Below are 22,955 nucleotides of genomic sequence, written 5' to 3'. Positions count from 1 at the left end.
GAGCGGTGCGTTTGTTACACCTGATAGACCTGCACTGACACATCATAATCACCCAAAGTCCAGTTTACATTAAGGTTCATTCTTGGTGCTGTACATCCTGTGGGTTTGGACAAATGTGTAATGACATGTACCTACTGTTACAACATCATGCAGAGTAGTTTTACTGCGTTTAAAATCCTGTGTTTTGCCTGTACATCCCTCATTGGTATCTTTTTAAGGCTCCCATGTTCCTTCTGATTTGCAGCCCCAGCTGAGAATCACTGACTGGTTGATTTCTAAGGCTCCTTCTAGCTTTAATGATATATCAATATAAAACATTTTATTTTTGCCCTGCCCTTACGATTAATGCTGATTTGGATGACCGTTCTGAGAAATACAGAGGCTGCCCATGAGCTCCAACCGTTCAAACAATGGCTTAAACATTTTTCCATTTCAGCACACCTGAGGCATCCCGTGCAGCCTCCCAGCAACGGTGACTCAATTCAGCAGTGATTCACTACCGGGGTGGGGGTAGGGGCAGTGGTTAGGACCATCTGGGTGCCCCAAGAAGATACAAGAGGGTAGGTATAGTGTGGAAAAAGTCTTCAAGCGACTCTGGAGGTTGGTGGCGGAAGAATGGGGCGATGTTGAGGATGGTGGGTAAACCTACTGAAGTAAGAATTTAAAACAAACAAAAATATAACCACAATTTAGATCATTAGTCAACCTTGACTGAATGAAAATCACATGGGAGGCTCACTAAAACCTCAGGGTTCTGTGACTCATCCCCAGAGATTTTGATTCTATAAGTCTGAGGCTTAAGAACTGCACTGTTAGCCCTGGCTGGTTGGCTCAGTGAGCGCCGAGCCTACGGACCAAAGGGTCACTGGTTTGATTCCCAGTCAGGGCACATGCCTGGATTGTAGACCAGGTCCCCAGTAGGGGGCGCGCAATATGCAACCACACATTGATGTTTCTCTCCCTCCGTTCCCCTCTCTAAAAATAAGTAAATAAAATCTTTTTAAAAAAAGAAGAAGAATCTGCACTGTTAAATGCATGCGTTTCTCACCCTGACCAACAGTTCCAGTTACCAAAACTTAAGAGTTACACCTTCTGTTTCACTGTCCCAGATGTTGTAAAATGATAGGCAAATACTGTAAAGCTTATGATGGTGAGTTTTGTCCTGAATAATACATCGGTATATATTTTAAGTCAAAATGGGGATTTTTCTCTTATCTTCCCTTTATATCCATATTCATTACAGGTTCAATATGGAATTTTTCCAGATAACTTTACATTCAATTTACTGATGGATTATTTCATAAAGAAAGACAATTACAAAGGTAAGAAACCAAACCCAGGTCCATTTATAATGGGGCTTCAGCTCCCAAAGAGAAGTAAATGTGGTCACTTTCCCTTTTGCATTTCTTAATGACATCTCTTAAAATCATTCAGAGGTAGATTTGTAGTTGATTTACCATTCCAGTTGGCCAGAGAGGAAAATTATGTCTAGGTTTTTTTCCTCTGAATTTGTCAAGTTTATTTGTGCATGTCTTTTTACGCAAAGAACAGTGAATTGAGTCAGGCAAAAAACCCTGCCTGAGCTTCCATGGCTAGTTAAGATTATAGTAACGCTGTTATTAGCTCGCGCCCCACCCCCCACCCCCGCTTTTTGGCACCATTTGCTACCTTTATTTTATTTAAATCATAGTTGTTATATTATATAAAATATAAAACTATAAAATCAGTTGACTTCTCCTGGAAAAGAACAGTACACTCACTATGACAAAACGTCATTTTCCCTCCCTAGAAATTGTTGCTTCATCTGTAAATAAGTGGATCAGTGATCTCTGAGAAATCTTCACCCCCAAATTCTCTGATCCTGTGAAATTAATTTAAAGTGGCTCTTAACCTCAGCTGCAATAAGGGAGGCCAAGGAAAGGTGGTGATTGCAGCGGACTCGACCGTGCCGTCAGGTGGGACCCTGCGGGTCTCCCATGGACGGGTGCAGCACTGCCGGTCACCAGTGAGCAGGGAGTTGTAGTGGAGCACACTTGTGCACGCAGCTGTGCGGACAAACAGGCGAGAGGAAGCCTTGCCATATAAAGACACACACTGGCTTCCCACTTCCACCATCTCATCCAGGCTTGGTTGGTACCACGGAGCCCTGAGGGAGCCACACCTGTCTTAGGGTACCTACTACCTCAGGCCCATGAATGTGGACGGGGGTCACTTAGGAACTCTGGGTGTTTTCTGTTACCTTGTCTTCCAAATCGCTGATTCGATCTTCTGCTTCATCTAGTCTGTTGTTGATTCCTTGTAATGTATTTATTCATTACAGATATTGTATTCTTCATTTGTGACTGGTTTGTTTTTTTTTTAATGGTTTCTGTGCCCTTTTTTATGCTTACTGTCTCTTTGTTGAAGTTCTCACTGACTTTATTCATTCTTTCCCTGAGTTCCTTGAGCATGCTCATAACCATTGTTTTGAACTCTGCATCTGGTATATTACTGGTATATTATTTTATTTAGTTAAAAACATAGAATGCTTTACAAATTTGCATGTCATCTTGCACAGGGGCCACGCTAATTTCTTTTATCATCCCAGTTGTAGTATGTGTGCTGCTGAAGTGAGCACTGGTGGTCCCTTATACAGCTGGGGCATCTGTGATCCTCTCTGTGGGTCCCATCCCTGTGTGCCAGCACCCTCGGCCTTTTCCATTGCATCAGCCCTCAATGAGCAGGCTGGGCATTGGCCATTTTTGCCCCTCGTGTGGGACCCCTCTCCTTTTCTCTCTCTGGATCTCCGTTTTATCTTCTCTCTCACAGGCTCCCAGTTGCTGACTGCCAAGGGAAATTTGCTGCATATTATTTTTTGAAATGTTAATTATCCCTTATTGTCCACTTCGTACTCAGTTTTAAACATTCATTTCCTGAATTCAACTGAAAGATAATTTGCTTTCACATAATCTAATTTTACTAATCTATTCTCTGAACATCAGATGTAAGAATCCATATTACTGTATCACTGGAAAATTATATGGTAGCAGTTTTGTTCCCTTACTCTCTCTTTAAAAGGTATGCTGGAAGTATCAAAGGAGATTTTTTTTTCTAAATACAGAGTAAATAATACTGAATTTTTAAAAATAAAATTTTGATAAAGATTATCATTTATGGCAAAACTTAGAAAGTATATATTTCTGTTGTTAGGGTAGGAAATATCAAAGTACATAAATGATTATGGAAGAAAATTAAATTAATTATACAGGCAAATCTGATTTTACTTCCCAAGATAACTAAAATAGAGAATATAAATAATGAAAAAAGTAAGTTTGATTTCTTTTTCATGTGTAATTTTAGATTCAGTAGTAAACAGCAAAACTAAGTGTTTTTTTAAACTGTATTTGTAGCTTTAATTATCTTTTAAATATTACTTTATTTGGTGTTTCGTTGTTTTTTTTTTAAAATCTATTCCAGGTCATTATTTTGCTACTGACTAGATGACTTCCTGGTCTGCTTGTCTATCTCAGTTTACCAAATATAGAAATTCTTGCCTGTGGCCTCATTCCAAACCATGACAACATGTACAAAACCAGCTGACCAGGAACAGCTGAAAACCAGTGCTAGCTCTTATAATTATGAGTGTAAGTGAAAATTGGTTAACACAGTAACTGTCAAAAATATTTGTACCTGTTATATGCAGGCACCACATTTTAAACCAATATTAACATTCTCTAACAACAAATATTAAGAAGAGGAAAATGACCCTGGCCCGTGTGGCTCAGCTGGATGGAGCATTGTCCCATAAACCGAAAGGTCACAGGTTCGATTCCTGGTTAGGGCACATGTCTAGGTTGCTGGTTCAGGCCCCAGTCGGAATACTTATAAGAGGCAACCCATCAATGTTTCTCTTTTGTATCAATGTTCCTCTCCCTCCCTCTCTGCCTCTCCTCCTTTCTCTGAAAAATCAATAAGCATGTCCTTGAGTGAGGGTTTTTAAAAAAGAAAAGGAAATTGTTTGAACTTGATTTTCTTGGCTTCTGTGTATGTCGTGGAATGTTAAGGGAAACTAAAGATTGCTCAAGGTCTGATCTCCTATGACTAGTGTTCATGTGGCAACAAATATTTTGTATATTATACCCAAGTGCTTATAATTTATGAACAAGCATTTTCCTTTCCCTTCATTCAAGTCTTAAACTGAGCTCAATTATCTTTTTTATATATGTCGGTTTTCTGTCTTTGAAGTAATACCTAGGATTTAGGATTGCCTCCAGCATTTGTCCTCTTTTGTCACAACAAGAAGGTACCAGAACACAGAATGGAGCGGTCAACCCAGCCCAGCTCTGCTTGTCAGGGTAACCTAGAAAATACAGGGTCCGGCAGAAGTAACTCCTGCTTGAGTGTGGTCGGTAGGGTAATAATATGGGTATAATAACTTATTGTTTTAATCTGAACATTTCACCTAAAATGCCATATGGTGTGCTTGAGTGCAATATTGTTACAGAATTACATGCTTATGATTTTGTAATAAAAGATTTTGTAATAAAAAAGGGGAATTAATCTCTGCCGAACCCTGTATATCTGCCTTCTTTCTGTGTGCCTTAGCTCTTCCAGCTGATAGACATGATGCCTTCAATTTGCTTCTCAGTTTATGAGGCATTTTCATGTGTGATACTTTGTTGGGCTGCCCCACAATCCTATGAAGTGGATGAGACAAAAGTATTTTATCATTAGGAAGATGCTACTGGGAGACAGTACGTGGTTTATTCAGTGTCCCTGAGTACAGTGGTGCAGTAGCACCAGGTTTAGTAAATACTAGTATGGACAGCAGAAGCTAAAGTTTTGCGAAGAACAAGGACCAGAGGTCACATTGTTTTACTTCTTAATTCTGCTTGTTTTTCTATCACCGCCAATATTTGTGAGTGTTTATGGTTAAACATAGAGATAGTGACGTTACCTGCAGCTAATTTGTTCTCATTTTTGACCTTGATCTTCCTGCCAGATGCTTTATCTGTGGTTTTTGAGGTCATGATGCAAGAAGCCTTTGAAGTGCCTTCCACCCAACTTCTCTCCCTCCATGTTTTACACCATTGTCTGGCAAAGAAGACAGACTTCACTGTAAGTGACCCACTTGAGGCATCCTGGGAGCCTTAGGAAAAGCAAGTAGTGGCTGCGCAGTAGGGATGAGGAGGCCAGAAACGTCTCTCTGGATCTGAAAGGAGCTGCTGATGTGCGGCTCCGTGGCTGAGGCCAACCAGGAATGAGTATTCACTTTGTACATCCAGCTAAGTGGAATTGGATGCCCCTTCACTTGAGAGAATCCCAAGTGAATGTGCTTATGCACATTTTGAAACTTGAGCTAATTCGACTGCTCATCAGACATTCAGAAATGGGTAACTGGTAGTGAGAGCTGGGCGTGACGTATCAGAGGAGCAATTAGGTGCTCACTTAGACGGTAGCCTTAGGTATTAAATACCAACTATTTAATTTATATCAGTGTTTTCCTAAGGTTATGTTGGGTAAGTCCCGAAGACCAAGTTTTGGTGTTACCCCTTAGGTTAGGTAGTTAGTCATTATTTATTGCCACCCTAAGAATAACAACAGTGATAACAACAATAACTAATATCGAAAGAGTGCTTACTTTATGCCAGGCTGTGTTCTTGGTATTTTAAATTTATTAATGCATTTAATCCTCACAACTCTATATGGATGAGAAGCCTAGAGCACAGAGATATCAGTTAATAGCATGAAGCCCCTTCATGAAGGAAGTCTGGTACAATCATCTGCCCTTAATTCAAGTATAACATTAAAAAAATTCTAGTTTGGGTAGGAACTGAAAATGTCATCTAGTCCAGCCTACATTCTAAACATTATGGTATGTTTTACGTAAGCACTCGGGAGGTGCTTATGGCCCTCGGAGCAAGCTGGCCGGTGGTTGGGGGCCAGGGTGTGGCGGAGTTACCGGAGCAGCCGACGGACGTCTTTGGGAGGCAAATAACATGACACTGAACTAGATGCGGAGCCAGGGAAGTAGGGGTCAAAGCTTCCCTCCTTGGTTTCTGACCTGTGTATTATATCTGGGCAGAAGGGGTTCCACGTGCATTTGCAAAGGGAACTGTGGAAAAAGACAGGGTTTTATGGGGAAAATCATTAATTTGGCTCTGAAGAGTTAGCATTTTGAGATAGCCAAAGGATTGCACAAGGGAAATTAGGATCTTACGGGAAAAATCTGGACTGGATATAAAATGTATATATCCATATAAATGTCCGCAAAGAAGCCAAAGAGCAAAAGGAAAATTTGGGATGTGCGGACCACAGAACCCATGGGAGGAGAGCGGTCTACAATGCAGCACGCGCCTGAGTCGGGATAGGGCTTCTGAAAAGTTCATTGAATTTAGTCTGCGGCCATGCCACCCTGAAGCAGCCTGATCTCTCCTGATCTCGAAAAATTCATTAAATTTAGCAACATGAAGGCACCTAATTGTAAGTTTTGTTTCCATAAAAGAATGGGCAGGAAACCAAATTGGAGTGGGCTGTGGGGTGAGTCAGAGATGCAGAAAGGAGTCAGCGAGTGTAAGCAAGCGTTTCGGGATGTCCAGCTGTGGCACGGAGTGGAGCGAGGGAAGAGGGGAAGTGAGGGTTTGCTTCGTATTGGAGAGGCAGAAGCATAAAGTGGAAAAACCTGCAGGACATCGGTGAACTAGCACCTGGCTTAGTCTGCACGTACAACAGAAGCTAGCGGCTTGGAACAAACCTAATGTTTTAGCAGTGGTTGTGTTATTCCCAGACCATTGGCGGGGGGGCGGGGGGGATGCTCTAAGACAATCATTTATTTTTGTTTGTTTTCATCTTTTTAAAAAGTCCTTTGGGAGCGTCACCATTCCTGTCACCATCATCACCCCGCTCGGCTCCTAGCACAGAAAGGGTACCGCTTACTAGGCCTTTAGCCCTATTGTATTCTGATGCTAGAGATCCTTCATTTTTTTTGCCTTAAATAAAAGAAAATAAGCTTTGAAAGCTCCTTATTTATTATTCACCTGGCCCCTTTTCATGCAGTTTATGTAGGGGAAACTCCTAGAGTGATTTGCTTTTGCAAGTGAAGTGACCTGGTCCTTAATTACCAGCAATTTACTTATCTGTGCTGCCTGGGGAGGTTTTGTTTTCCTCCCAAGGCCTTTGCTTTTTTTCAGGCCTTTAAAAATGACACTTTCCTTGCACAAAGGCCATCCCCAGTAAAAAGGTGCAGGCGCCTATTAACACCCAGGGTGCCCGGGTAGCCTGCAGACCACATTCCTCCTCGAGTCCTCGCAGGCTGCTGAGTGCAGGGGCCAGTCCTGCAGGGCAGCCTGAGCTTTGTGTCTGCGTCTCCCAGCCAGAGCCCAGCCTCAGGCCAGCGCAGACTCACATAGCACCAAGGCGATCACGGCTCTCCTGTCTGGGGGGCTGCCAAGGCGCTCCTCGGGGCCTTGCTCTTCCAGCGAGGCTCTGTCCCTGCCGCTACCGTTCTACATAAGCGTAGCCATGCTTGTCGTTTTGCCCCATTTTTCTCTTGTCTCAAAAGGCTCCAATGTTATTGAAGTGTAATTTTGCACCCTGGGTTGAAAGAAATGATCACTAAGTGTTTCTGATCGCCTAATTTATTTTTGAGAGGCATAAATCTATCTAAAAGCAACCTAATAGTTGTATTTATTTTAACACTGCCAAGCAGGAGTCTTAACATTACCAAATTGTTTAGAATTCAAAAGCTTGCTCCATCATGTCATAGCCACGTGAGTGAATCCAACAGCGTGTCAGATTTTTATTGTCTCAAGACAGTGTTGGTCCAGAGTATACTCCTTATTTTTGTTTTGTTTTGCATTTCTGATTATAAAAGGAGCTCTTACTCATTGTCAGATTTTTGGAAAATAAAGAAAAGTAGAGAGGAAAACCAAAATTACTTATAATTTCACTACCCAGAAGTCTTTTAACATATAGGGTATTCTTTATCTTTCACTAAACATAAACACCTTTTACTTACAAAATTGTGATTATAATGCATCTGTAGCTTTATTATTTTTCTTTTTTAACTTAATGCTATATAACGTGTTCTTTTTCTTCCACGTTATTAAAAATCACATTTTCGGATAAAGTTTTCATTGCTTGTCTGGACCATGCTCTGTTACATCCTGTTGCAGTGGGAAGAGGAGAGGAACTTCGGTGCTTCCCTGTTACTCCCAGGCCTGAAGCAGAAGAACGCGGTGGGGTTGAGTTCTCAGTTGTATGGCTATGCGCTTCTTGGTAAGCAAAGTGATGCTCACAAATTTTGTTTTTCCTGGGTAGAACTAATGCATTCTTCACTTCATAATAAAATTTGAGTTTGATTTAGATTTGCTAGTGAAATTCCTATATAGCTTTCACTTTTAGGCGAGTGTGTGCACACACACACAAAATAGACTTTGATGGCTTTACGGTTATGACATAAGAGAATAATGAGGGACCTAAGACCTGTCACTGACGTGCAAGCTGAGAACTAGTGCTGGTAGCTGTACATTCTACAGACAATGTGAGGAAGGGATAGAAAAGAAAAGTTCTAAGTCTTTTGGGAGAATAAGCCAGTAGAGTTTTTCCCAGTATTAACAAACATCTTTCTCTCTCTCTCTAGATCTGAAGTCCAGGAAGAAATTAAGAGTTAGGGTTGAGGTTCTCTCCTTGGTATTGTTTTCTTAGCACAACTAGCAGCACTTTGGGGAAGCAGAGAGGGAATCATTGGGACAGCGTGGCTGTGCCCTGCGGGGCGATGGTAGCTTGGCGTCAGTGCTCTGACTGCATTGTAGTCAGACAGCTCAGGGGGACAAAGCCTTCTGAGACGGGGCCTCAGAACCTGGGTTGTGTGGAATCTGGACGAATAACACTCAACATTAAATGCGCATTAAATGTACCCTGTTTTCCAGAGGTATATTAAATGGCTATTACTTCATTACTCTTTCATTCTCTCGTCTCAAGTGATGGGCGTTTGAGAGAGCACTTTCTCTTGATTAGACACTGCCCTGCTTACCTTCATTTTTTGAAAATCATCAAAGTTATAGCAGTTGGGCTGCCTTTGAAGTTGATCGTCACCCACAAAATGCAGTGTGGCGTTCTCACATACTGATTCTGATATCGACTGACTCAGAGAGGAATCCCAGGGTTTACCTGACTGACTGTCAGACTAATGAAAGAATTGACTACTTTTTTAAAAACCGTGTTCTCCTTATTTGCCACTTGCTTTCAATACTGGTTTACATGTTGTTGCCTTCATATTAGCATTCAGGATTATTATACTGCAGGAATTATTCGGGAAGTTGCCAGGGCTAAGAAAATGCACTTAGTTAGTGTTGTTTCTGAGCAGAGGCCCCAGCGCGTTGGGACTGGCGGCCGTCAGACCAGAAGCTTCCCTCCCCTCGTGTCATGTGCAGGGCAGCCTCACGCACCCAGGTTGAAGCGGCTTCCCAGAACATGGCTGCAGTCGCCCCAAGCATCTTAAAGCTCTAAAATTAGCTGTCACCCGATAAGCTTTGCCTATTTATATCCTACTATAGCTTTTCCAAATCCTCAGAGATAAGTAAAGGTGGATTTAAGACCTGGCAGCTCAAGGTGACCCTGGTCATGAGTGCAGAGAGGGCTCCAGTGCCACAGGAGTTGAGACAGCCCCTCGCCTGCCAGGGACCCTGCTATTTGGCGTCCACACCTTGAGTCCCCGTGGTGATGGTTCGAGGTACCAGGAGAAGCACTCGTTCCTGAGAGGCCAAGGATGATGAGGACTTTATTATGCTTTAAAAGTGATAAAACTCAAATAAAGGAAAGAAGAATAAAAGATTTTTTTTTCATAAGGACAATCAATGGGATATTTTGGAGCATTTTCAAAAATGTCATATGTTTGTTTCCTGGCAGGTCAAATTGTCCAATGTTGACAAGATTTTCACCATAGCGAAGCTGTAGAATTTCTTTTGCTGAGGAAAATTTTGTTCTTGAAACAAAAATAGCATTTTAGTTGCCATAAGGGTATCTCCGCTTAGAAGTAGATATATCAACCTCTCTAAATTCCCCTCAGCCCTGTGCTTCAGACAGCCTCGTGATAATCCCCACCAGCCCAAATGGAAAAGAAGAAAAACAAGTTTAAAAAGTGTATATAAAAAAACATATCCAGTGAATTTTACCACATTTTCCATCATCCATCTGAAATGCCACCAGGCACCAGGTTGCTGGTGGGATGGGACCCTTGGGACAGACGTGGAATGGCCCTTCCCTGTTTTGAGAGCTGCCGCGTGTGCCTCAGAGTCCTCAGTCTCAGACACAGCGGGAAGGTGTGGCCGTGCCTCCTTCTTCATTGTTCCTTTCTGCGACAGGGAAGGTGGAGTTGCAGCAAGGGCTGCGGGCTGTGTACCACAACATGCCCCTGCTGTGGCGGCCCGGATACCTTGACAGAGCCCTTCAGGTGATGGAGAAGGTGGCCTCCTCCCCAGAGGATGGAAAGCTGTGCGGAGAAGCGGTATGTCCTCAGTCCTAATTCAGTGGGGTTTAGCCATCTCCTGTTTCTCCTAAGTCAGGTTTTAGATTTGTTTGTGTTTTCTTCCTCCACCCCTCACTGTTTTTTCTAATTTCTGTAGAATCATATACTTATTCAAGTGAAAAAGGAATGAAAAACCACAAGTCTTCTCAACGTTACTGACAAAATACTAGAAAATAAGGTTATTGTTGACTTTATAGCTCACTGTCTAGAAGGAAAACTACTCCCCTCCCCTGAAATTCAAACTCCCCTGAGTTCAGTAACATAGTGCCGCCTCCACAACCGAGTCTCAGCCGCAGCTCAGGAGAGGTTAAGATTGTATTTAAAATTTTTGGCCTTTCTGTACCCTTAGAGTCCTGGGAGGCTACACGCTCATTTTTCTCAAGCCCACAAGAAATGACTCTGGGGACCAGAGATGGGAGAGCCTTCCTTCCCTTCCATTAAGCCTTTCCATGGTGGATGCACAGAGCTGAGATCTGGTTCACAGGTTCCTCTCAAAGGTCTGAGGAGCTTACTGTGCCAGGACTAGGAACCTGGCCTTCAGCCCCAAAGCTCGTCTCTCTTAGTCACCTGGGTCTCTTGACACTGTGAGGTTACTAGACTTATTCCAGACTGCAGGAAACGTAGCATCTTAGAGCCACACGACACTTACATGCCTTTGGAAGCCACAGTGTCCACTCCTGTCCAAGCACCTTTTATAGTCGGGGTGAGGCCTAGAAGCACATCGGCTGTTTTATTACTAGGGTGTAAAAGTTCACTTTGAGCTGCATATTTGTTTTGTCTTGACCCTGATCACTTGGCTTTCATTTCAGCCAAGAGATGTGCAAGTCTGGTTCCTGTAGTGGCTCTTTATACTTATGTCTAGTGAATCATTGTTTTTTTTGCCAGGCATTTATAACAAAGCATATACATTTCTAAACATATTCCTACTTATCCCTGCGATAGTCAGGAGTAGCGATTGAAAAACAAAATTGTACATGAACTCTTTGCCAGGGAAAGATTCCTTCCAGTCTGAGGCAGATTTGCATTCTCTGTGTTCTGACTTAATAAGAATGTGATTCAGATGTTGACAAGAATGAGACATGTATCAGGTTTGGGTGTATGTGTTAGTGGCATTAAAAGGCCTCAGAGTATTTCTGGATTTTTGTTCTAATGTGGCACGGACAGAATTAATCGATGTTGAAGCAGGTGCTGCCGCTGGCCATGCGGGGGTGTCCGTCCCATCTCTGACGATTAGCCCCTCTGGGCCGGGCAAGGGACGCCCCGGGGTGAAAGTGGTGAGGGAGAGGGGTCAAGAAAAAAACTCTCTGTTTTTTAATTCACTTACTTCCTAAGTCACTGAAGTCGCCTCATTGAAATGGATTTCATGTATGCCTCCCGGCTCTTTGCCAGCAGCATGTGTATGTGCACTGCGCTGATCCCTCATTTACAGATACTCTGAGAGCTAGAATCTTCCTGTGAAGGAGGCCCTCTCCTAGATTCAGAGGCTTCCCTGAGCCTTCACAATGGCCTTTTGTTGCTTGTGGTCTATGCTGGTTTTTCTTTCCTTTTCTTCCAGTTCCACACTGACTGAGGAAGAAAGACTTGGGCAGGGGGGCAGGATTCTTTAATGCCCATTGAGCATAAGTCTTGGATTCCTACCTGGTTGATTAAAAGTAAAATCAAATGCCACTGTGCTGATCTATATGCAAACAATTCTGAGCTTGCTTATTTGTATCGTTTGTGTCACACGAAGTTTTTCATGCCATCAGACAGGGTATTTCTAATGTGAAATCATATAACGATTCCTATTTTCTGTAATTTGGTAAGAGAACTCGTCTCACGACTTGTTCGGGCCCAGACCTCCTTCCTGCCCCTCTGCAGCCTTTCCTCACAGTGGGCTTTCAGGGCCGCAGGCTGGTGAGCCCCTGCCCCCGTTTCTGCTCCACAGCTCGATGTGCTGGACAGAGTCCTGAAGGCCCTGAGTGCCCCGGCCCCTGGCTCTTCGGAGGAACGGCCCCGTGAAGGGGAGGACAGCCAGCGGCCAGAGGAGCTGATGGAGCAGCTGGACGTGGAGGAAACCGAACAGTCCAAGCTCCCCCGGTACCGGGAACGATTTAAGGTGAGTCACAGCAGAACAGAGACCCTCTCGGCTGTGCATTAAACATGCTGCTCTGCCACAGTGATAGACAAGCAGGCCTTTCATGCATTAATGTCACACACAGAGGCATTTAAGAGTGATCGAAAATTGCATTTTTATTGCTTCACACAGAAAGTGGTCTTAAAAGAAACAAATGGAATTTCTACTCTCCTTTTTGTACTTGAACTAATGGGTCACAGTTTTGTTCCCTAAGGCAGCATGTCATAGCCGCCTCATCCCTGACATGTGCCTGATAGGTGGCTAACAGCTTGCCCCCTCCTAGCAGTCACCTGGCTCCAACGCCGAGTGGAAAGAATCCGGTCATTTCTCTGTCTTGCACTAAATGTGCCTGACAGCCCAGAAATGCAAGTAGAAATTACAAAGCCACGTCTGAGAATGATGGGGGTAAGGTGCGGGCATCCTCCTCTGCTCATCTCGGCGGCTTTGTGTTCTGCTCGTGGGCCATTAGAAATGCTCTCTTGCTTTACACAGAAGGTGGAAACAAGTTTCCACTGTTTCTTTTCAAAACAGCCCTGGCTCTGAACATGCCTTTAGTAGCTGTCAAATGTATACCCCAAAGGCTCTGTGGTCATCAAGGAAGGAGAGCCATGTTGAAGGTTTAAACCCTTGGCCTCTGAAGAGAAAAAAGTGCTACCTGAAGGAGAATTCTTTGTATGAAGCAGAAAACGTTCTGATCCATGCCTGCTGACCTGTTATATCATTTGCGGACAGAGTAAATTTTTCCAGTGTAAATTTTATCTTTAGATCTTCTCAATAATTATATTGAATCAGCTATGGGAAACCTATTTCCCCCTGTTTCCCCCAAATAGAAGGAGGATTCTACTGCACTTTTAGCAGCTGTTTCTCCCAGTTCTTCTTTCTGTAAGGTCATTGCTCAATCTCCCTCTTTTATAATGTGAGAGCTGAGAGAGAAAGGTTAATCGCTATTTCCAAGGTACACAGAGAATTAGCAGCAGAACAATGTACATTTCCGTTCTTTCCTCTTAACATTGCCTAATTTGGCAGATTTAGAAAGGCTAAGTAAAAAACAAAAAATTTTCCTTAGCCCCAGAGCCTACCATTTCCCATATTCATACTGACGAAGGCTGTCACACCATTCCTAAAAGTGACCACCTCTTTCTCTTGGAGAATAGAAATCTGTTGCCTACATTAAATTCTCAGCCCTCACTCTTCCAAAAACGCTTTTTGTTGTTGTTCTTGAAAATCAAGAAAAGGCAAGAGGCAAATATTTATTGACTGCTAGCTGTGCCTGAGACACGCCCGCATTTCATCTGCCCTCACCATGGCTCCGGTGGCCGTCACTGCTCGTCCTGTGTGACACAACACCAAGGCTGAGAGACACCAGCCCCTAGACTTTGGATTTGAGCAAGTTTTCTGACTCAAGTTGTGTCCATATTCTCATGTCACAAGCCATCTCCTTGGCCTCAAACCACATGAATAATGATTTTCATTTTACATTTCCATTCCTTTCTGTTGCCCGATATTTATTAGTCTCCGGTCATTTGTTTGGGACCCATTTTTATATGACAGACCCATCACACTATGCCTCCGGCCACTCCTTGAACCCAGGGCCCTGCCCACATTCCGCTCCCCATTGGAACAGCCCTCCCCACTCGTGTCGGGGAATTGCATCTGTTTGTGGAACGTGGGCATGTGTGGTATAAGCTATAGCAGGGGCCGTAAGTGGCTCTCTGGCGATCTACACCTTGAAGCACTTAAGGCGATTAGTGTTTTTCGTACTTCTCTGGAACACAATCTGAGCAAACCAAGCTGCCATTTCAGATGGAGCTGTAAGCAGTCAGTTTGTGAAGGCTGACCTTCTGTGAGCACAGCAGGTGGAAGCCTGTAATAGTGCAAGTACTCAAGGGAGCTCTTTAGCATGCCATTAGTAAGAAATCCTTGAAATGATTTCCATCTGTTGAAAGGAACACGCGTCGGGCAAACACTTATCTCGGTTATTCTGAAGGAGAAGATATGGATGGGCTTCCAGTTTTTCAGCTGCTTCTGCCATTTTGTTTGCATCTTCGAGTTCTTTGTTCTTGGAGTTTGCTGCTTGGTTCGGTGCAGGGCAGTGTGGAAATGCAATCTCTTATACTTATGTTGTCTTTATGATTTAAAACAAGAAACTAGAGGAGATCACAGCATATGGAGTTCCGTTTACTGTTTGTAAGTGAAGGGGGAAAAAAAAATCACATGTAGTGCATCCAAGCAAACTTGCTAAGGCTGGAAAGAAAAAGAGCAAAAGCTGACAGTGCTTGGATGAAAGGCAGCCTGACAGGTTCCCAGCAAAGCGCCTTTTCCTACAAGCAGAATATGTGGAGATTTTGCAAGCAACTTAATCTCTTTTACTCATTGTAGTTTCCTTCCACCTGCCCCTACCCTCCCCAACATACATCTTCTCTCCTTTTTTTTTTTTTTTTTTGTTGTGTGTGTGTTTCCAACAGGCCTTACATTCTCAGCTGCAGGCTCTGGGCAGAGTTGAGTCAAGAAGCCTTTTGACTCTGACCACTCAGCTCATCGAAGAACAGCTCCCCGCCTGCGAAGCAGAGGACATCGCCGCCTATGAGCAGAAGCTGCAGCAGTGGCATCAGGAGCGGCTGTACTTGATCCAGAGGGAACAGGAGCAGAGAAAGCGAGCGAAGCAGGAGCACCAGGCTCGGAGGGCAGCAAAGGCGTCCGCCTGACGGCCCCACGGGCCCCAGCCCGCCACAGGGGCCGCACTGGCCCCCGTCATGGGACTGACTCATCGCCACCGTGATGGCCGCCTCAGCTCCTCCATCTGTCTCCTCCCTTCCTTAAAGCCGGCCACTCATGGTATAAAAGCCATGATGTTCCATACATGCAGGCCCTGTGACTGCCCGTCCATATAGTTCCAAGGGCTGTGGGGCTATGAAAGGGGCTAGTGGTGAGACTGAAGCCACCAGCCGAACACCTCAGGAGGAGCTCTTTAGGTTTATGGTGGAGTTCCTGAGGGACGGGCCGATTTTGAACACTGAAGGTTCCTGACACCTTGCGATGGTGGCGGGAGAGGTCATGGTTTTAAGAATCAGGTCTCCGGTACAGGCTTTTGACTGGTCTCTCTCCCCCCAGCCAACGCAAACTGCATGTCCTGGGACCTCGTCCCCCTTCTCCCTGGGGCAGGCACTCAGCCTGAGCAGGGTGTGGGTGCCCGCTCATCCCCACACTTCCCTTCCCCCGTGTCTCACCTTCAGACCCAACTTTGAGAAGTTCAGTGCAGGACGAAACACAAGACCCACTTACTGGCTTTCAAATTTTAGGAACCTGTAGTGGCATTTTTGGAATGTAAAGACTTTTGAGGAGAAAGCTAGGCTCCTTGGCCAGAAGCTTCTCAATCGTGTTGGAGTAACTTTTTTCCAACACTTTTTCTCAGCTTCGTTAAGTGGATCAGTCGAGCCTTTCATGCAGGCACATGCACACGTCCAACCTGTGAACACACCTTTCAGTGACAGAAGCTGGAGAAAAGGAGAGCTGGGATGGGGCTTACAGTGCCTGGGAGACATGGACAATTGCAACTCTCTCGGGAGGCAGAAAATTCCTGAAGTTTCTAAGTGACAGGATTTGGGGAGAGCTCTGGCTTGCTATGTAATTTTGCCTTTAAGTACAGTGGTGTACTTTTATTCAGGATTCTGTTCTTTTATCAGGAACCTATGGAAATAAATGTTCTAGGATTTTTTTGATGTATTCTTTTTTTTCCCCCTTTTCACATGCTCTTTATATTTCACAAGAGGGAGGGAGACACTGGGAATCTCATCATCATAGTTACCATGATTTTGAGCAACATATTTTCCACCCTCCTCCATTAGTCTGTGGCTTTTGTAATAACACTCACTAACCTGACCGAGGACTCACTGCGCACCAGCAACCCCAGCAACCCCCTGGCGGAGGTGCCGGGCGTCCCCGTTCTGAAGGAGCAGCCAGCCTGCAGCTGTGTACCTTGTGAGCAGTCAGGCCGCGGGTCCTCACCCTGCGTATTGCCTGCATTTGCCTGCAGTTACCTCCAGCAGGGGGCCTCGTGCCAGCGAAGCTAAATCCGTCTTCGGCAGAGGGCTGTGACCAAGTCAGTTCTGGCATTTTGGTTTATCAGGGGCAGGGCTTTTTCAGCCATTCCCTCACTGTAGCAGGAGGAAGGTACAAGATAAATCACAAGGCACCTTTGACGCAGGAATGGCCATCACGTATGAAGCATCTAGTTAATATTTCAGCTCATACCTTTGTCCATTTTTCCTCCCGATCCATCGCCATTGCACTTATCCAGTCCTCACCGAAAGAGGCCACTTCTCCACTGTGCTGCTGCCGCTCGGACTCCTTCCACGTTTGGGCCTTGCTCCCTCTCGGGGGCTCTCCCATCCCGGAGTCATTCCCCTCGGTACCCTTTCCGCAGGCTCTTCCCTCCTGAGCTATCGGGTGTACTTCCACATTCCTGGATCATCGTGAGACCTGAACGATTGTCCTCTGTCCTTTTCCTAAATAGCCCCGACGTGGATGGAGAAACTGCTTTCAGTACGCTGGCCTCTGGGATGGCCTTAACTGTAATAGAGTGCCTTCCTGGTGGCTAGTCTACCATCGTCCACGGCTGAACCTCTTATCCCAAACCCAAGAGCTTAGAACGCGAAGTCCCATTCTTCCAGTCCCCCCTTCCTCTCATCCATGACTGGGCTCAACCAGCTTCTCCCTGCAAACCCTTAGCCTTTACCCTGGCACCCAAAGCTTTGAGCTCCAGAATTCAGACCCTACTCACCCTTTTTCCATGCTGGGCTCCACGGTTGGCCGTCCCACCAATGTGCTCAATGTCTTCAATTGCTTTCTCACTCTCTTTGCCAAGGCCCACTTGCCATCCTTGGACCCACCTGTTATAGGTTGAATTGTGTTCCCCCCACAAAAAAAAAAATACGCTGAAGCCTAACCGCTAGCACCTTAGAATTGTTAGTTGGAAATAGGTCTTCACAGAGGTAACCAAATTATACTGAGGTTATTCGAGTGGGCCCTAATCCAATGTGACTGGTGTCCTTATAAAAGGGAGATTTGGACAGACACACAGAGAGGGAAGACACAGGGAGAAGAAAACCATGTGACCGGCGTGGCACATCTACAGGCCAAGGAAGGCCAACGATGGTGAGCAGCTGCCTCCCCACCAAAGGGAGTGTGGCCCCACTGACACCCTGATTCGGGACCTCTCACCTCCAATACTGTCCTGTTCTTTTTAAGCCACCTGGCTTTTGGCACTTTGTTGCAGCAACCCTCAGAAGTCAATACATCGCCGTTTGTTTGCTCTCTGTTTGCTTCTGACTACTAAATGTTGGTAAGCAAAGCCATAATATTAGGCTAATTGATTACTCTACAAATTTGTAGCCATCCTTTTCAACTCAATAGTCCTTTTGATTCCTTCACTCTCCCATTTTTACCTCATTAGCCTTTCTGCTGTGCTGAAGCCCCAGACTTTTGTCCCCAAGTTCTGGGTGGATGTTCCTGACTCCTACTTTATCAAGAAAACTTAAAGCCATGTCACATGACCTCAGTCTCCCGCCTTTCGAGCTTAACAGTTCTCCTCCCTTGCCTGTACTCTCCTCCTTCCCTCCTCCAAGTGAGTTGTATGCCCGCCCCCCTTTCAAAGGTTTAGACCTGACCCCATGCCCGCCTTCCTCTTCCAGAACCATCCAGCCTTCCCTTTTACGAGGTCTTCTCTAATGAGGGAGAGGATGCAACTAGTGCACCCCTAAAAAGAATTAGATGGAGAAAAAGTGATGTGTGCAGTCGCAGGAAGAGCAAGTCAAGCCCAAAGATGCGAAAAGCCCCAGTGAAGGGAAATCGCCACTTTGTGAATTTGTCACATAGGCCTGTCTCACCCTGTCCTGGGGTGGAAGCGGCCTTCGCCCCTCCGAGTCTTTTATAGAGTAAATGTTCAAGAGATAGAATCTTGAATTGAATCGAAATGAACAATTCAGACTGAACCTGTTTTGGCTCTCAACCCGCACCCACCTTAGCCAAAAAAAAAAAAAAAAAAAGTAACAAGTGGTGGAAGAAGAAAAAACAATAATGAGGTACACATACCTCACTCTCCTCCTCTTTAAGCTGTTAGCCTGGCACCAAACTTTGCATTTTGTTTTCACACCTAGCTGGCCATGGATATAAAATGTGTGTAGGAGAGTTGCTAAAGATTTTACAAATCAAAGGCCCTGAAAACTGGTTTATTAAAGGCAGATTTACACTTTGAATGAAATAACATCTAGTGAGTAGAGGCCAAGGATGCTGCTAAACATCTTACAGTGCACAGACAGGACCACCCCTGTGACAAAGAACTGTCTGGTCCCAAGTGTCAACAACCAAGGTTAGAAACCCTGGCCTAGGTGTACAGCCAGGGCATCCAGAGGAATTTTTGCAATGATGTTGATGAGACCCTAGAATAATATTTGTGCAAATGGCTCGTTTACAAATGATATTTATCAAGCTAGAAACACAGCATTGGGCCCTTATCTAACTGAACATGAGTGTAAAATAAACAATGCTATAGGGTGAGCCATTATTTTTCCTAAGCAAAATCCATTATGGAAAAGGGTCAGTGGTGTTTTCATGATTTTGCTGTCCGGGGATGTGTAACTGGGACCAGGAGTCTTGGGCCCAAATGAAGTGACTGTGATGGGACCTTGAAGCCAGGGCATCCAACACGGCTGCAGCCAGCGACCCGAGTGGCCCGCGTGGGTGTGGAAGGGGCCAAGTTTCAAATGGCCTCGGGGGCTTTGGCTTCAGAGAATCCTAAAAGCAAAATACGTGGTGTGATTTGATTTTTATTAAATGGTTAGAGCTCAACTTTTCAGAGTTCTACTTCAGAGCTGAACTTTACAAACTCTGGAAATAAATTTTAAAAATCTTTCTTTAGAAAATGGGAAAGAGGAATTCTTTTCAACATACCGTCAGAAAAATTGCCTTTTATTCTAAATAGCAGCTTCTTGGCTTGAAAATAACCTTCCCACCCCCTCCACCTCACCCCCCACCCTGCCCCACCCTGTCAATTGGGCCTTTTGCTGACACTGCAGTGGCCCTGAGGTGTTCCCACCTTCACGGAAAGAGGGAAGTCCACACAGAAGTCGGTGGCCGTGCCCCTGGGCTGTGGCAGCCGCCACTGGGGTCTTTGTTTAACACAAAACAGTTACTCAGCCTGCGTGCACATTGTGTATGAATGTTAGGGATTCCAGATCCGTGCTGGACGTGTTCAGAAAACAGTTTATTCTTTAAAAAAAGCATCTGAAAATAAATTATATTACGGGTTTTAAAAGCTAGATCGAGGACACGAGGAAGATTTATGAAGGTTTTATAAAAGAGACATTGTATCCTCTGATATAGGAGAATTTTGCTTGCTTCTCTGGTTCCCATGAGGCTTCATCTCTGCAGAGTTCAACATTTAATCCGTAGACTACCCTCTGAGGTTAAGGTGCCTGCGACACTATGTGAAACAGAACAAGAATGCCCGTTGAAAGTTTCCTCCAGTGACAGACGCTGGGCAGCTGTTGGGTGCTGGTGTTTCCCAGGCTTTGGCTCACAAGCAATCACGTGCCCATCTGGATTACAGAAGTTATATTTAACAACTCCTCGTTGGGACTGTCCGCTCCCGCCTAATGAAACTCACCCTCCCTAATCCTCACAACAGTCCTGCAGGACAGGGATTTATCACACTCGTTTTTCAGAGCAGAAAACAGACGTATGCAACTTGCCCAGGGCCACACAATAAGTGGCAGGGACAGTATTTGAACCCAAGTTTGCCTGATTCCAAACCCACTTTCCGACAATACCCACCACTGTAACCACTGTGCCACCCCGAAACGAAGTACATTGATTGATTCATTCAACCAATATTTACTGAACACCTACTATGTGTCAGGAACTGTTAAAATAGTAACTGAGGATACAGCGAGGAGGGAAATAGACAAAGATCCCTTCCCTTTACCGCATTTACAGGTAAGTATATAATGTCATATGGTGATGTGTGGTGTGGAGACGGAGCATGGATGAGGAAAAGAGAGTGCTGGGTAAGTGGTGGAGGCTGCGACTGAACGCGGGGAGGCTGGGGAAGACCTTCCTAAGAAGACATTTGAACAAAGACCCACGGGGGCGGCGGAGACTGAGGGTCACGAAGTTGCCTGGGGAAAATCGTGGCCGAGAAAAGCCACAGTGAGCCCCTAGGCCCCATGCGGGAGCATGCGCAGAGTCTGAGGAGACAGCAGGGAGGCCAGTGTGGCGGGACCAGATGTGTCTGTCAGGTGGAGAGTTGCAGGAGACAAGGCCGGAGAGATACGGGACAGGTGGTTTAAGGCCCCTGGCCCACTTGTCAGGACCGCGGCTTTTACTCTGAGGTGAGAACCCGTTTGGAGATTTTGAGCACTAGATGCCATTGGGTAACCCAGCGTGTTCAGAGGATTAGTCTAGCTGCTATGTAAAGAATGCATAGGAGGGCAGAGAAGGAAACGTGAAGATCGGTCGGGAGGCTGCTGCAGGAATCCAGCAGAGACATGATTGGCTTGGACAAAGGCAGTTCACAGTAAACGTGAGGAAAAAGGGTTAAAATGCACGTATTTTGAAGGTAGCGACATCTGAAGGTTTGCTAAAGGGCCAAGATTTTTGACTGGAGCGGCTGACGATATATTTGCCATTCACTGAGGCAGAAAAGCCTAGGGGGAGAAGTAGTTTGGGGAGACCAGGGATTTGTTTAGGGTCATGTTAAATTTGATTTGGGATAGTTTCATGATCCATCCAGACGAAGCTCTTAGTGCACAGCTGGATATATGAGTTTAGAGATCAGCGAAGAGGTACAGACTGGAGACACAAACTGTGAAAGTCATCAGTTTACGTACAGCATTTAAATCCACAAGACGGCATTAAAATAACATGCATTTTTTAGTCTGAGTGGGGAGAGTCTGAGCCATGAAATAGAGCTGCACCTACTGTACATACTGTATGGCGAGGGCACTCCACGAACATGGCCTCTGTGGAGCATCGCCAAGAACCCCCAGAGATCAGGCCAAAACTGCTCATCTTAAAGGAGCTGGGTATGACCTACAACTGGTCAGCATGTGTGGTCCCAGGGAATTTTTTAATATGTACAATATAAGAGCAAAGAGAAAGTGGTGACCTGGAGTTATGAGGGAGACCAATTCATGAGTCAGGAACGTATGAGAAGTTCATTTCAGGGACACAGAGAAGTGTTTAGATGAGCGATACAATTATAAAGACAGAGAAAAATGTAGGCACAGCACTTTAATAGACCTTTGTTGATTTGCTTGGAAGAGAAGGGAAAAAAAGGTGGAAAAGAATTACCTCCAATGTGTAGAAAGAGACCAGCTGGAGGGGACTAGCTTCTCCATCAGTGATCCGTCTGGGCCCGGAGGAACTGGGGTATAAGCGTGCAAGGGGGTTGAGATAGGGTGACCAACTGGGAGCGATTCCCTGGGAGAGGGGCCTCCTGGCACACAGGGTGCTCAGAGATAAACCCAGGGTAGTCCCAAGCACACCTGGGTGGTCGGTCGCCCCAGGTTCAGGCCAGAAAGCCTTCCTGAAACTCAATAGTCATACAGTGGCATAGAAAACAATGTATGTATTTAAGGTGAGTCCAGAAGATGTCATTAAAATCTTTTGGTGGTGATTTCCCACCCTCAGTTTTCACATGTTTGCTTAATACTTCAACTTCTAGAGGAATCAGAATCCCTTTTGGCAGATAGTAACTTCTAATGGGACAGGCCAAAGAGACCCTGTGGTTTAGAGGCACAGTGTATGATCAAAAGGGGTGTATGTGACAAAGGAATGTCATTGACTCAGGAGAGACTGCAATGGCCTTTTGAGGCCAAAAGACTACCTCTGAAGACTCACAGGCCACGTCCTGGAGGTCCCTCCTGAGTGTTCCACGGGCACCTTTTCTGCGGCCACGTGGAGGGAATCGAGATGCCAGGCCTCACACACTACATCCTGCTGTTCCGAGCGCTCTGGGCCACAGACACGCTGATCCTGTTCCCTGCTGAGCTCCCCTGTGACCTGTTCCCTCTGCCTAGGATTTGCTTTCTGTCCAACATACACACGCCAGTTCTCAGCTTTGACATCACGTCTGGAGCTTAACATACTCTTGAATTTTGGGAGCCCCCGTCACCCCATTAGGGCAGCACTTAGGTTTTGTTCACCTCTGAGTCCTCACAGTATTGCCCACTGCTGGGTATACTTAAAAGTACAATAATTAGAAACTAAGAGGAATTCCTCTTTTTTTTTCAGATGCTTTCTTATTTATGATCACTTTTCCAAAACAGCTTCTAG

General features: G+C 45.1%; 1 protein-coding gene and 1 non-coding gene across 2 annotated transcripts in view; one reads left to right on the top strand and one right to left on the bottom strand.

The window, feature by feature from the left end:
• MRPS27 (mitochondrial ribosomal protein S27) overlaps positions 1-16,327 on the top strand; it is a 77,459-nt gene extending 61,132 nt beyond the window's left edge. The window contains exons 6-11 of the mRNA XM_054578482.1: positions 1,244-1,322; positions 4,982-5,097; positions 8,154-8,256; positions 10,344-10,486; positions 12,435-12,605; positions 15,089-16,327. Of these exons, the coding sequence (XP_054434457.1) occupies positions 1,244-1,322; positions 4,982-5,097; positions 8,154-8,256; positions 10,344-10,486; positions 12,435-12,605; positions 15,089-15,328 (852 nt within the window). The 3' untranslated portion in view covers positions 15,329-16,327. The remainder of the gene's footprint in view (positions 1-1,243; positions 1,323-4,981; positions 5,098-8,153; positions 8,257-10,343; positions 10,487-12,434; positions 12,606-15,088) is intronic.
• LOC129074778 (U6 spliceosomal RNA) lies at positions 2,514-2,617 on the bottom strand. The gene has a single exon (XR_008529582.1). It is a non-coding gene; the product is annotated as a U6 spliceosomal RNA (small nuclear RNA).
• Positions 16,328-22,955: the final 6,628 nt, after the last annotated feature.

The sequence above is a fragment of the Pteronotus mesoamericanus genome, unplaced genomic scaffold (genome assembly GCF_021234165.1).
Source record: "Pteronotus mesoamericanus isolate MK-2021 breed Mesoamerican mustached bat unplaced genomic scaffold, CSHL_Meso_final contig_50, whole genome shotgun sequence".
Classification (NCBI taxonomy): Eukaryota; Metazoa; Chordata; class Mammalia; order Chiroptera; family Mormoopidae; genus Pteronotus; species Pteronotus mesoamericanus.
Note: the sequence above shows the minus strand (reverse complement) of the source record. Positions and strands in the feature narration are given on the sequence as shown.